The 15,701-nt window shown below is 38.1% G+C and overlaps 1 protein-coding gene across 1 annotated transcript in view; it reads left to right on the top strand.

The window, feature by feature from the left end:
• SGK1 (serum/glucocorticoid regulated kinase 1) overlaps positions 1-15,701 on the top strand; it is a 160,472-nt gene that overhangs the window by 90,320 nt on the left and 54,451 nt on the right. Inside the window, exon 3 of the mRNA XM_036766803.1 lies at positions 15,111-15,186. Within this exon, the coding sequence (XP_036622698.1) occupies positions 15,111-15,186 (76 nt within the window). The remainder of the gene's footprint in view (positions 1-15,110; positions 15,187-15,701) is intronic.

Genomic DNA, 15,701 nt, shown 5'->3' on the forward strand with positions numbered 1-15,701 from the left:
TTTTGTTAATCCATTTCTATAGCCCAAGATGCTTCTCACACGTAAGTATTTTATCGTGAGATGGGTGAGTAGCTCATGCCATGCTACTGCTTATATACCAGTCCAGAGAATAACAAGTCATCAGGGGACCTATTCTCTTCTCTTCTCCAGCCCCCTCCCCTTCGACCAAACACACTCACTGCCTATTTCCTTTGCATGGGAAACTTTCACCAAATTCCCTTTGTGCCAGATGGCCAACCCCCAAAGGCCTCAAAGCCCATGAGATCACTTGGATTCCAGATATGCTTTGCTACTGTAGATCTGTGGTTAATATAATTGAAAATCTCCCCTTCTCTTACTGTTTTGTGTTCAGTCTTTCAGGCAATAAATTGTGCTCCATGGCATCCTTCTTCATGCTCTCTCTATTTAAGGATTTTCTACTTCAACTCTGATCTTGCTAGTGGACTTAATACAGTTTTTAGGACTTTCTAGTCTGCATGAAATAGCCATAACGAGTTAAAACCTTGCTGATAAAATAATGTATTCTAAAATCCCATTAGACTATTAGATAATAAGATGCATGATGTTCATCTTGAGTAATGGAATTCCCAGATCCCAGAATTCCTCAGTGTCTTCTATCATAATACAATGAACTTGTTCTGTATCTAATTATAGTCTCTCCTATTTTCAAAATAACTTTTTGTGGGTTAGTCAGTCCGTTGCATTTTGATATCTGAAAAAAAATTTTACACTAATTTGCTCCAGATTTGAGAAACTCTTCTTAAAAGAAACCTATATTATTTTCCCAGTTGTCCTAACTAAAAGCATTGATTATTTCTGCGCTAGTGAATGAAGAGCATCTACTACTATGTGAAAGTTTTGTCAAATTTTATCTTACTTTTATTGATGCCTTTTATTTTTATTTCACATTCATTTTGGAATATATCCTTTCCTCCTCTTCTATGCAGTAAGCTATTCCTTGTAACAAAGAAAAAGTGCTTTAAAAAGAGGAGGCAATAGAAACTATTCAGCAAAACCAATAAACGTAACAACTGAGTCTAAAATCATTTGTAATATTCTATACCCAGCATACCTCACCTTTTCCAGGAAGTATAGGATTCAAAACAAATCTGCTGAATTTGGGGAATACAGAAAGGAATTGATCTTTTTTTAAAAAAAAATTTCCAACTTTAAAAATATACAAATCAGTGTTTTGGATCTCATCCTTCATTTTTCCAAATTCCGGTATGGTTTGAATTTCTGACAGGTGTTCACAGACTGCCAGAAATCCCCTTTCTTTATATAGCATTGAGTATAATTGATGCTAGAATAGAGGCTTATCTCATACTTTAAGCTGGAAGGCTTTGCCAAAAGCAGAGGCCCCTATCTGACTCCTGTCATCTGTAAAGATTATTTAGTCCAAATCTCTTCCAGCTCCAAAATTCTATGAGTCTCTAAGTCTTGATGGTCACTTTGATAATTTGTAAATCCTGTCTGCATCTTATGTTAGAGAATTCAGATGGGCCAAGATACTAAAAAAAAACTTTTAGCATGTTTTTCAAATGTAGAAGGAGAGAAACTAGCAAAAGGTTTATATTCCCAAATGATACATGGTCTTTTCCAAGAGATGTATAAAAGCTTTTATATCTCTGAACATTTCAAAGAGAAATAAACTTCATTGTGATCTTTTAGGCAGCTAGGTGGTACAGTGGCTAGAGTGCTAGGAAGACCCAAGTTCAAATGTAGCGTCAGACACTTAATAGCTGTGTGACCTTGGGCAAGTCACTTAACCCTGTTTGCCTCAGTTCCTCATCTGTAAAATGAGCTGGAGAAGGAAATGGCAAGTATCTTTGTCAAGAAAACCCCAAATGGTAACACAAAGAGTCAGACACAACTGAAAACAGCTGAACAAGTGGTCTTTTAATAAATATTCTATATGAGCACTACAATTTAAGATGACCAATTGTCTCACAAAATGATGTGTCTTGTCACTTTTGGATACATGATAAAACTACCAGCATCATCATCATCATCATCATCATCATCATCATTATTATCATTATCATTATCTTACCAATGGGAGGGACATATACTTTTGAGTTCATTAGTACAGGAAACTAAAATTTGTGAGAACTCCCTGTACTGGAGCAACTCTACCTGCAACTTACAGTCTTCAGGATTTGTCTGGGGCATGGGGGTACTGAGAGGCTAAGTGACGTGTCCATGGTTATACATTAATCATGTGTCAGAGGAAGAACTGGAACCCATGTCTTCCTGACTCCAAGGCCAGATCTGTATTGACTACACCACGCTGCCTCTCTATAATAATAATAGGTGACACTCAATATAACACTTCAAGGTTTACAAATGGGTTTACAAACTTCTTATTTGAGCCTCACAAAAACCTTAATAGAAAGTTGTTTGTGCCATTTTTTAATATGAGGGTTTTTAAAATTTTAATATATTTTTAAATGCTTTAACATAATATTTTAATATGAGGGAAATCTTTTATTCATAGGTTGTTATGGCCTGCAATAATTTATCATCACCGCGTGGTCAACTTCCAGGTGATGAGCCTCTCAATATTTACTTATGCTCATCTTCAGAACGTAGATACAGTCTGCTGCTGGGACTATTTCTAGCATGGGAGGATCCATCACTTTCAATGACATCAGTTCTGAGAACCTAGAGTCACCTGATGCCACAATAAAGCACTTGGAATTGGATATTATGTACATGTACATATGCTCTCTATATAGGAAGTGCTTAGTAAATGCTCAGTGAATAAATGAATAAATAAATTCCCCCATGTGGAGTCAACTATTAATACTTACAGCCATGGCTTCCTCCTAAATTCCTTTGTCATTTAAATCACCCTAATGAGATATACTGAGTTTCTATTCAATATCTCTAGATGTATACAAATCTAGTATTAAACATGAAAGGAATCATCTTTAGTTCAATTCTATGATCACTAGACAATTACTATTACAGTTATAGTTAATTCATGGTCCTTATAGCCCATAGTATATCCTAGAGTGAAGGAGTCGAAAATAACCAATTAATAGCTAAATCCCCTTAGCAACCAGGAATGAATACCCTCCTGAGGATTTGAAAGAGAAGAATTGGGTTCAACAAGTAAAGAAAAGCTCCATTAGCAACTGTAATAAGCATCTCATAATCTGAAACAAATGACAATTAAAATATTTCACCTATCTGATGCTTCAGAGCTTTTGCCAAGGGAAGGTCACTGTTTAATGACACTTTAAGTCACCCTTCTAGAACTAATGGCTAAAATAGGAAACAACAGACTATAGTAGCTAATTTAGAAAGTGGATGCATAGAACATTGTGTAATATGCTTTGGAACTCGATAGCACGTAGATCTTTTAAACTCTCTCACTCTGAAATCTCAACCTAAGAAATCCCTCCCTCCACCACCTACTTTGAGGGCAAACCTGCTAGCACTAAGCCTCCTTTGCTATACATTAAAATATACATAAATAGAATGGGGAATAATTAAATCATTGGATAATATATATTAAGGATTTTTCATATGCATGACCTTGGGCTAGTACTGTTGAAGTTTCTGATCTCAAAGTCAACATTGAAATAAATCTCATTTATTTTCAATGTTTTGCAGATACTCATGTCCCTGAATGCTACTAGGCAGGGAAAGAAAATGAGGCAATTGGGAGGGGAAAAAAGTTTTTTCTTAACAAAAACGTTGGCCCCCTTATTTTCTTCTTCCCTAAAGTTTTCCTTTCAGATATATTTCACTGGATTTAAAAGAGAATCCCGTTAGCTTTTATCCATAAATTGAATTAGAGCTTTATTTTCTATTCCTTAATGGAAGCAAAATGGCATTGTAGTAGAGTGGAAAGAAACCTCTAGTTTGGGAATCAAAGGATCTTGCTTGGTTCAAGTCTCAACTCTGTCACCGTGATAGGCAAGCCCCTTAACCCCCCCCCCATCTTCAGTTTCTTCTCCCCATAAAACAATGGATTTGAACTAGATAACCACTGAATTCCTTTCTAGTGCTATAACTAAGAAACTACTCAATTGGCTGCTAGACTTGGAATCAAGAGATCAAATCCCGATGTTCAAGATGTTCAAATCCCGCATCTGACACTAGATGAGACCTTAGAAGAGAATTTAACCTCTCTGAGCCTCCGTTTTGCCATTTGTAAAAAAAGAGTTGATAACATCTATAGTACCTTCCTAACAAGATTGCTGTAAAACTCAAATGACATAATGAATATAGAGCATAAGTGTATTTAACTGGGAGCCATCTTGCCATTTGAAGCATCCATCTTTCCTGCCTTCTCTGACACAGTTGTCTTGGTCTCTGAGCTCTTGTAGACTCCCTGGTTTCAAAAAGCCACTCTAAAAGGAATCACAAAGACATAGGGTTGAAAGGGACTGCTAGAGTTCACTTAGCTCACTTCAGCAGCCTCAGACAGGACCACACAGAATCTTTTATTTCTCAAGTCTCTAGAGAAAGAGATTCCACAACCTCCCTGAGCAGTTCATTTTAATGTTTAACAGTCCTTGCTGTCTTTCTTGGGTTTTTAACCAAATCCCTCCGGCCCATTTTCTCTTGCTCTGTCCTCAGTGCAGACGGCCAACAGTCCCCCACAAATAAGAAGAATGTAGCTAAGTCATCACTTGACTTTCTCTTTGGACTCAGTAATAACAGTTCATTTTACCTTTCCTTATTGATCTTCTTTTCCAACACTTAAATCATCTTACCATTTTTGGACTTCTTTTCAAAGTTGTTTCCAAGTTTTTAATGTCCTTCTCTGGAGCCCACAGTTTTAGTATACATCTCACTAGTAAGTATTGAGTTAGGATTAAGAATTGCTCCATATTTTCCTCCTATTTATGCCTTATAGTGGCATATTGAGGTGTGTGTGTGTGTGTGTGTGTGTGTGTGTGTGTGTGTGTGTGTGTGTATCTGTTTTAAACTATAGTGCTACCCTGTTGACTTGAATCAGCCTGTTATCTTGGTCTTTAAAAAAAAATAGGCATTTGCACATTGCATTCCTGTCTTGTACTTTTGCACACTACCAGTCCTCTACCCAGCCCCACCCCAAAATATACTATAAACAGCCTGCTATTTTTTCAAATATGGGCATGTATATATAGGAACACTGAGCTGAGATATAAGCACTTCCAAACTGACTCTTTTTTAAGAAACCATCACAACAATTAAAATGGCTACAAAAAAATTCCCCCTGTTTTCTACAAAGATAATGCTTATATAGGCTCCATTTCCTCTCTATTTAATTTTGGCAGAATTTTCCATTTTTCTTGTTTTTCCAGCAAAATTCTGGCAGAGAGGGAACTGAAAAAAAAAAAGGCTGTATACTAAGGCAAAAAGTGCGCCAATTTAGTTTGGCATCTGCTTGATTAGAATGAATCTGGAACTCTATGAGTGTTTTTGGCTATTTCTGCATGAATGCTATTTAAATCCCAGGTTTTCTTTTTTCAAGCAGAATAAAAAATGATTGCAACAAATGAAGTCTGCAATTTGTAATTCATTAATCTCTCTGAAGGCCTCTCCTCCAGAAAGAGAGTAACCGAGAGTAACCTTATTTGGCATATGTTGTATGCTGCGCCGTGTCCAGTTACTATGTCCAGAAGATAATAATCCCCACAGAGTGTATTGTCCTGGCAAATGGACTTTCATTGCTTTTAGGCAGGAGAAACATCATTAAAGAAACAATCCAACCTAATCAGTAGAACTTAGGAAAAAGTAACCCTGGTCCTACAAGAATGTCCTCCAAAAAGAAAGAAAGCATTGAGGTCCCTTTCCTCTCTGACTAGACAGGCACTTCACGGTTTTACTCTTGCAAAGTGAGCCTCTGTGTAATGATTCTCAAGTTATGCGATCATTTGTTATTCTAAGTTGTTTTATGTCTTGGGGCTGTAGCTGCTCATTTGAATCCAACTCCTCCGAGGGCAAAGCCAGCATATCAACCACACTATTCTGCCCCTCATTTAAATTTCAAAACTGCTATTGACCAGTCAAATCATCCTAGCACCCATTTAGAGGTGAAATTCAAAGGACAACAAATAGATGTGAAATGATACAAATCTGCCAGTATTTCTATGATGACCTAGTCTCATCCACATGATAGAGAAAATTCTTAAATTCCATTATCTTAGTACTGAATGTTCTATATGAAGAAATAGGAATGGCACTTAGTAACATTAGATATGGAAGGACAACTGAACCTGGACAAATATACACAAAAAGAGAAGAGTTGGACTAAATATTCAGAATGAGATAAATTTCTGACATGATCAATGTGAGAATTTGATTTGACTGCATATTTGTCACAAGGATTTTTAAATATTTTTTCTTTTTTTTCTTTTTTTCTCTTTTTTTAGTGGTGGCAAAGATAGGAAGGAAAGAAAATAAATGTTTAATTAAGCATTAACAAATGCTTAATAAAATGCTTATTTTTGTACAATGTATATATGCACACATATATGCATGTGTATGAAACCTGGAGATGACACAATTTTTAAAACTCTTATGGACTGATTTTCAAAAAAATTCAAAGAGGAACTTTTCAAAGAAATAGAAAAGATTCTCCCTTACTTGCTGCTTAATCTGTCTTTCAACCTCAGTACTCAACTGAAACATCTTTGCTGAAAATTACTAATGATCTCCTAATTGCCAGATCGGGTAGCCTTTTCTTAATCTTCTTCCTTTTTCAACAACTCTAAAGATTTTGACAGTTAGCCACTCTCTCCACTCTTTCCTCTCTGGGTTTTCATGGTATTGTTCTCTCTTGGTTCTACTGCCAATATGGTTAGTCTTCAGTCTCCTTTGCTGGATTATCATCCATTCCCCTCCTCCTAACTGTGTGTGCCTCAACTCTCTGTCCTAGACCCTTTTCTCTTCTCGTCCCATCCCTTCTGCCTTCCCTTCTCTTCTCTCTCTATACTCCACTTTATGGCTTCATTAGCACTCACAGATTTAATTATGATCTCTATGCAGATGACTCACAGATCTTTATAACCAACCCTAGTCTCTCTTCTGAGTTCCAACCCTAAATTTAGGACTGGATATCCCAAAGGCCTTTCAAACCCACCATGTCCAAAACAGAACTCATCTCCCTTCCTCACCACTCACCCCCCCCCAAAAAAAAAACCACATTTTTCTTCCAAACTTTCCTTTATCTGTTGATCATACCACCACTCCTCTAGTTGCTGAAGTTTGCAACCTTGGTGTTATCCTTGGTTCCTTACACTCTCTTACCCTATAAATGCAAATCTTGTCATCTCTAGCTCTACAACATCTTTTGCATATGTCCTCTTCTCTCTTCTCACTTGCTGGTTCAAGTCCTCATTATCTCTTCTCCTAATTGACTGTCTGCTTCAAGTCTCTCCCCATTCCAGTCTGTCTTCTACACAGCTGCTCAAATGGTTTCCCTAAAGTATATGTTTGACTATATTACTCCCCTGCTTAATGGCTTCCTATTGCCTTTGGCAATATAAACACCTTCCCATTCTGTCCTTAACCTGTCTTTTCATTCTTGTTGTACATTACTTGCCTCTCACACTGTGTAGTCCAACTATACTGTTCTTCTTCCTCTTCCTCATAATGCATTTACACTAGCTATCCCTCAAGCCAGGAATGTACTCCCTCATCCCACCCTACCCCTAAACCACTAGGATCTCCTGTTTCCTCAAAATTTTAATTCAAATTCCACCTTCTTCATGAAGCTTTTCCCAATCCTCACAGATACCACTGCCCATCCCACTTCTACCCCCACCAAGGACAAAATATCAACGCCAATGTGATCACGGATACCACAAAGAATTGAGGAAATCTTTATTATCATTATTGTTGCTGATTTTTTTTCTATTTAAAGGAATACATATGCACTCTCTCTGGTTGTCTTTGCCTCATTAAGTTTAGGTATCATAATAGAACATAGCTCAGACTTTCCACAAGTTCAGGGACTAAGGGTTAACTTTTTGATAGTTAAAGCCTCTTAATTATCACCCAATTATGTATCAAATTTTATTATACTCTGAACTGACTCCCCCTTTGCACAATTATATGTATTGTTTAGGAATAAGAGTTTTTTCAAAGAAATATTAAGTTTAGGAAGAAGGTTTATAAGGACTCCATATAAGCCTTCTCTCTGGCCTCCTCTTTTGCCTTCTCCATGACTCCCTGTACCTTCTAGGGTAAGAACTAGATCAGGCGGATTCAAGGCCACATGTGGCCCTTTAGGTCCTCAAGTGTGGCCCTAAAGGGGCTTTGAAGCCACAGTTTCCACATCCCTGAGCTAGATGATTATACACTTGAGGTCAACCATTTATGAAAGGGAACCTCCAAGCATACGTAGTTTTCTTAATTCTAGATCTTTTGGAAGGAATCATCTTAGTATCTCTTGCTTTCTAGGTTCCTTTCACTGTTCAATACTCATTTTGCTTCTGGTTCTCTGTCTCCCTCTCAAGGAAAATTATCTTCAAGCTGGAAAGGGTGGAACAATCATAGTTAAGAGAGATTTGAATCCCTGGATAACTGAGGAGATAGCAAAAGAGCACCTAGCTTCTCTAAATGAGGTTAAGTCACAGGGTTTGACTGAATTTCTTCCCCTGCAGAGAAAGAATTTGGAGATGAGATTGCCAAATTATCATTGGTAATTTTTGATGAAACATGGAGCACAAGATAGACAGCAAAATATTATCCCAGTTTTGAAAAATGGTAGATTCTGAAAACTGATAAACTGTTAATGTCAATCCCCAGCAAAATATAAAGATGATTTATTAAATAGCCAGCGCTCTGAGAATAATTACTAAAAAATAATAAGAGTTAACTAGGTATGCCAAACTAAATTTCCTTTTTTGAAGAGATCACTAAATCAAGGGAGTGTTAGATACCACTAGATTTCAACAAAATATTTCCCATACTTCCTCATTATATGATATCGTATGATATTGAAACAAAAAAGTATGGTATTTGTTTGAGGTTGGCTATTGAATTTTTAGACCCTGCCAAGGTCTCAAAGGGCAATGAGGTGGGTGTAGTGGATAGATTGCTGGGCCTGGAGTCAGGAAACCTCATCTTCCTGAGTTTAAATATGGCCTCAGATACTTATTAGTTGTAGGATTCTGGGCAAGTCACTTAACCCTGTTTGCCTTAGTTTCCTCATCTGTAAAATGAGCTGGAGAAGGAAATGACAAACCACTCCAGTGTCTCTGCCAAGGAAACCCCAAATGGGGTCACAAAGAGTCAGACATGTCTGAAAAATGACTCAACAACAACAACAAGGTCTTAAATGATGGAGAACTTGGCACGGATCCCTGGGCAAGGAATAGGAAAACAGACTCTATGTTCACATAAAGAGGAGAGACAATATAACTTTTCTTTATCACTGAGTTGGCTCAGAAGCTTTTTTTGTGAGGCCTATTGTAGGATTTGGGAGAGAGGGGGAATGACTATCAGCATAAAAATCTGGCTTTTCTTTGGAAGGAATGACAAAGATCAGTCTTGCTTAAATATCTTCAGGGAATGGACTTTGAGAAGGTTTTTTTTGTTTTTTTTTTTTTGTTGGGAATATCTATTGAGTAAAAAGAAAATCTATCCATTTAAAAATATTTACTACAACTCTGAAAGTTTTATGCAGTTTAAATCAACAAATATTTATTGAGGACCTGCATTTGTATTTAAAACTATGCTCTGGCGAATAAAACAGAAATAGAAGGTCCATGTCATCCTGTCAACCTCTCTGTCCTCAAAGAGCTTACAAGTTTCTTGGAGAGATGAGACTAACACAGATGATATAATTTGTATTTGGTTTGGACCTAAATTTTTTGGACCTAAATTTGGACCTTAAATTTTTATCAGCATAAAGAACTCATATTTACATTTTTGGCTCATCCACAATTTATAATCTTAGAAAGTTGCCTGGTACACTGACATGTTAGATTACTTGCCAAACGTCACGAAGACCAGCCTTCCATTTAGTATACTGTTCTGCTTCTTGTGAATGCAGTAGGCACTAAATTGTGTAGTGTAAATTGTGAGTGCTATAGTTCAAAGGTGAGAGAGATTTATGTAGACCAAAGTAATGAGGGAAGGCTTCCTAGAGGAGAAAGGATTTATAAGTATTATATAAATTTGACATGGACTTTTGGATTCATGTTTGTTTGGGGGGGGGGGATTTTTTTCAGAAATTTCTTTGAAAGACCAGAATTTTATGCTAATTACTTCCCAGAAATTATGCTTTTAAATGACCAGCAGAGATTAGAACCTGTAACTCTTAGAATTCAATCCTTAGTCAAACCATCCATTGTTCCACATACTTTTTATTCCCAGGATGCTCTCATACTTATTTTCTTTGTGAGCCAACCCACAGAAATGCAAAGATCTGCTGGAAAATAGAATCATTATAAAATGTACAATTTACTTTGTTAAAAGAGAAAGAAAGAAAGAAAAGTTATCCAGTCTAAGGATGAAAATCTACCGGCACTGCCAGTCATCATAAAAAATGCTCACGCAAAGAAAGCACTTTATTTCTGTCAGGTATCCTTTTTACATGTGTTTCATATCAGACATTAAGGCAGGTTAACCGAAATTTAAAGAAAACATTTGCCAGATCTGCAGTGAGTCCTCCAGCACATCTGGGATCCTCTGTAAAAAATTAAATCAACATCCTGGACTCTCAGAAATGGCCAATTTATTAAATGATTTTGCAGAAACCACTGTTTTTGCAAGCCCTAATACAAGCCAAAATCTAGAAGAGGCTTTCAGAACTCTGGACCAAATAATAGAGTGCTGTCCCATCATATGAGGAAAACAGTAAGCATTTAACCTAGATATGACATTTAAAAATAATAAAAATGTAGAAAATTATAACATTCCATTCAACAAGAATTGGTTAAAACATGAGACCTTGTGCTAGGCACTGGAGATAGTAAGATAAAAATCAAACAAACTCTGCCCTCAGGGAACTTACTTACCAACAGTGTTATCTTGTTTGTATATAGTTGTTGGCATGTTGTCCCTCCTGTCAGAATGCAAGCTCCCTCATGTCGGGGATTGCTTTTGTCTGTCTTTGTATCCCCACAACTTAGCACGGGAGCTACCAGATAAGTGCTTGGGGCAGCTAGGTGGCGCCGTGAGTAGAGCACTGGCCCTTTAGTCAGGAGGACCCGACTTCAAATCTGGTCTCAGACACTTGACACAATAACTAGCCGAGTGACCTTGGGCAAGTCACTTAACGCCAATTGCCCTGCCTTCCCCCCTCCAAAAAAAAAGATAGTGCTTACTAAATGCTTGTTAACTTGACTAATTGATCTCCCTGTATCTAGTGTCTGCTATCAAAATGATTTTCCTAAAGCACAGGTCTGACTATGTCCCTCTCCTGCCTTTAAGACAAAAATTAACTCTTGGGTTTGGCACTTGAAACCCTTCACAGTCTGACTCCAACCTGTATTTCCAGGCTAATAACACATCACTCTACCTCACACATTCTACAATTCTGTACAACCAGCCTTCTTGCTATGATGGTTACCTGATCTTGCATTTCCTACCTCTGTCTCTGCTTTGCACAAACTACCTTCAGTGCCTCAGATATTTTTCCTTCTCACCTTAACCTCTTAGAAACCCCAGGTCCCTACAAAGCTTAGCTCAAGTCCCACCTGCTTCAAAATGTTTTTACCGAGTCTCCCAGTATCCCTTTCCAAATCACTGTGCTTTTTTTGTTGTTGCATATGTCCTATATTTAAATTTCTTCAAACGTGTTTCTGCCCTTATTAATAAGTAACTTCCTGGAAGACGGAAGCTGTCCCACTTTTGTATTTGTATCCCTAGTTTCTAGCACGGCACATATCGGGCCCTTCACAAAGACTAGTTAATAGAGCTCACATGTATAGAGCACTTTAAGTTTTACAAAGTACATACAAGATTTCATTTGCTCTCATGAGGTAGATGCAATCATTGTTTCCATTTTAAAGATGAAGAAAAGGAGGTTCAGAGAAGTTGCTTGTGGCTTGCTAAAGGTCACACAGCTAGTAAGGCAGGATGAGTCCAACCCCAGTATTTTATGTATTGCCCCCTCCCCCTCAGCAGGAAGTGGCCTGACTGCCTAGTTCATAATGTCTTTATCCCATGGATTACTAAGAATTTGAAAAACAAAACAAGTATCTGTAGCTCAATTGAATAAGCCTCAAACTTAACATTGAGACTTCCTCATTGCCCTGCTGATAGCCTTTAGTAATCACAGAAAAATGGAGACTGAATGAAAAAAATAAAAAAGGAAATAAGAACACAAATAATAAAATTGTAAAAAGAAAAAAAAGAAATATATCAATCCATCAACGTGCCTTTTACTTAGCACCTACGTGTCAGTTAACCTTGCTCCATATGATTATAAGTTCCTCTGGGGCCGAGCCTGAGTCTGCCCCACTCTGCAGATACACCGTGTGTTGAAAGGCCTCATGCGATTGAGGAAAGATAAATAATTAGCTCAAAACCTTGTCAAAAGCTATTGGCAGTGCCCAAGATAACAGAACAGCGGCCTCTGACCCTACTTTAATCTCCAGACCAGATTTCGGCTATCTTTGTTTGGACTGAGAGCTGAATGAAGATACAGGTAGCCAAAAACAGCTAAGCAAACTGCGTAGCTTTGGGGACCTTTCCTTGAGCAGGACATGGGGTCCACTTTGTGGAACCCAATTGTTTCCTCACCATGAGGAAGTCTGCAGTAGACTAATCTAGATGGGAAGAACCACTCCTCTCCCAGGGTGGGAGAGGAAGAGGGAGGAGAGACTATGTCAACAAAGTCAGTCACCCCTTGACTAAATGATGTGTGATCTGAACACATCAGAGGCAGAACAGATACTGACAGCGATGATATCAATTGCCTAAAAACCACTAGAATTCTTGTTTGGGTGGTGTTTGCTCAGAGTACTCTAACATGGTACAGTGCAAAGGTCGTTCTATTTGGAGTCAGATAACCTGGATTCAAAACCCAGCTGTATAACTAATTACCTATGTTACTTCTGGCTAGACACATTATCTCTCCAGGTCTCAGTTTCCTCATTTATATAAAGAGGGAATAGAGTAGTCAGAATAGGATGACTTCTAATAAACTCCTATCCACCTCCAAATCTATGGTCCTTTGACCTCCTTGTCTAAAAGCCATAGAAGCTACCTGTCAGTCAATAAACAATTATTAAGCACCAACTATGTGCCAGACACTGTGCTAAGCATTAGGGATACAATGGCAAAAAAAAAAAATCCCTGATCTCAACAAGATTTCATTTAATGGGAGACACAACATATAAACAACTACAGCGTGTTTCTAAAAGTCTGGACACATAGGAAAGTGCATATTTTCAAGAAGTGAAATGAATGAAATTTTCAACATTTTATTTAACTGGAATATTAACAAATAACATCTTCAATATGATCTCCATCATTTGTGATGCAAAGGTTGATGTGCTTTGCAAGAGTCACATGAACTCGATGCAGTAACTCCACATTGCCGTCAGTTTTAGCACATTCACTCTTTATGAGTTCAATCAGGGGTGTTGCATCTATGATTTTCATCGAGTATACCTTCTCCTTTAGCATACCCCAGAAAAAGAAGTCAAGGGGGCTAAGGTCTGTTAATATTCCAAATATTTCAAAATATACATTTTTCCTATGTGTCCAGACTTTAGGGACACCCTGTACATACAAAATATATAAAGGATAAATTGGAGATAATTAACAGAGGGAAGGCACTTAAGTGTTGAGGGGGATCAGGAAAGACTTCTTGTAGAAGGTAGGATTGGGGCTGAAAGTTGAAGGAAGCCATGAAGCCGAGATGAGGCGGGAGAGAATTCCAGGCCTGGGAGACAGTTATTGAAAATCCCTGATGTCAGGAGAGGAAGTTTCTTGTTCAAGGAAGAACAAGGAGGTCAATGTCACCGACCTGCAAAGTACATGACAGTAATATGTAATAAAACTAAAAAGATTGGAGGGGGCAAAGTTGTATCAAGCTTTGAATGTTAAACAGAGACTTTTATTTTTGATCCAAAAGCTGTGGCTCAAACTGGAGTTTATTAGTGGTGGTGGAGCAGGAGGTGACATAGCCAAATCTCCACTTTAGGAAGATTGGTTTGACCATTGGAATAGGAAGAAACTTGAGGCAAGGAAACTTGCCAGCAGGCTGTTATAATAGGCCAGGTAAGAGATGATGGGGGCCTGCACCAGGGTGGTGGCAGTGTCAGGGGAGATAAAGGCGTATATATGAGAGATGTTAGGAGGATGAAATAGACAGGCCTTGAGAACAGATTGAAAATGAGAGGTGAGAATGTGGAGTCAAAGATGCCACCTAAGTTTTGAGTCTGGGGGAGTAAGAGAAAAATAGTGCCCTGAACAGTAATAAGAAAGTTCAGAAATGAGGCGAGTTTGAGAGGAAACATAATTAGTTTAGTTTTAGACATGCTGAGTTTAAGATGTCTATGAGATACCCAGTTTGAGAAGTCTAATAGGTAGTAGGAGATAGGAGAGAAGTGAGAGCTGGATAAGGAGATCTGAGAATCTACAGCATACAGAAGATATTAGATGCATCCGAATTAATGAGATTTCCAAGTGAAATCATATATAAAGGGAGAAGAGAAGAGGACCCAGGGCAGAACTCTTGGGGACATCCACCTTTAACATAATTTGGATGACTGCAAAGGAGACTGAGGAGCAGGCAGATAGGTAGGAGAAGAACCAGTATAGAGTAGAAAGAAGAGGGTATCAAGAAGAACACAGCTGATCTCCTATTTTGGCCACCCAGTCAGCAGGGTTAAGAACTTTGAATCTCCTTTGACACTTCCTTCTTCCCTCCATGCGGGGGGAGGCGTCCACCACCTGGTAGAATGGGGGGAGACCACTCCTGGAGACAACAGAGATTGTTTACAGGATCTCCTTAACTAAAGGAGGAAAGACAGCCTCAGGCTAGTTCTCTCTCTCCAGAGATTTCAAGGGCTCTAGAATTCCTTATGTTTTTTGTTAAATCTAGTACTATTAAATCTGACATCATATGGGACACCTCAGCAGACCAGGCATCTGAGATATCATAGTCAGTGTCATATTATGTTGTTCTTCCTTGTGTTTTATAGATGAAAGAGCCGGGTAATAAAGCTGACATCCTGACTAAGCCTGACCCAAGAACTTTCTGGAATAACGATGACTCAGGTACTAATGGAAAATCACATTCTGGGCCTGTGTACGCACAAGGATATATTCTATCAGCAGTCCCACGAGTGTTGGGGACAGGGAGGGAGGGAGAGCCAAAGCAGGTGGTTGTGGTTGTCATCTTAAATAGTGTTATGTAAGGAGATTATATCCTTTTCTAAATCCAGACTGACTGAAAATTTAAGACAACAGAAGCCAAATCATACTTTGAGCATTGGCCTAAGATGTTAATGTTTGTTGGTAAAGTTGGCATTATAATAGGTGAGATTTATCATCTCATAATACACAGTGATTCTCTAATCTATATTTCTTACCACAATGTCACCAAATACCTAACCTAAATTTCAGAGCCTAGTTTTTAGAAAAACTCTCATTTAAAATCCTCTTGGTCCTTTTGGAAAATAAGAAAAACAAAAACAGAAGAAAGTGGCTTCCTAGACTTCCAAGAGAAGAAATCATTCCTGCATCCTCATTGTTTATGTTCTGGGTCCCTCATTTCTTAGGTACACAGACTA

The sequence above is a fragment of the Trichosurus vulpecula genome, chromosome 7 (genome assembly GCF_011100635.1).
Source record: "Trichosurus vulpecula isolate mTriVul1 chromosome 7, mTriVul1.pri, whole genome shotgun sequence".
NCBI classification, from domain to species: domain Eukaryota; kingdom Metazoa; phylum Chordata; class Mammalia; order Diprotodontia; family Phalangeridae; genus Trichosurus; species Trichosurus vulpecula.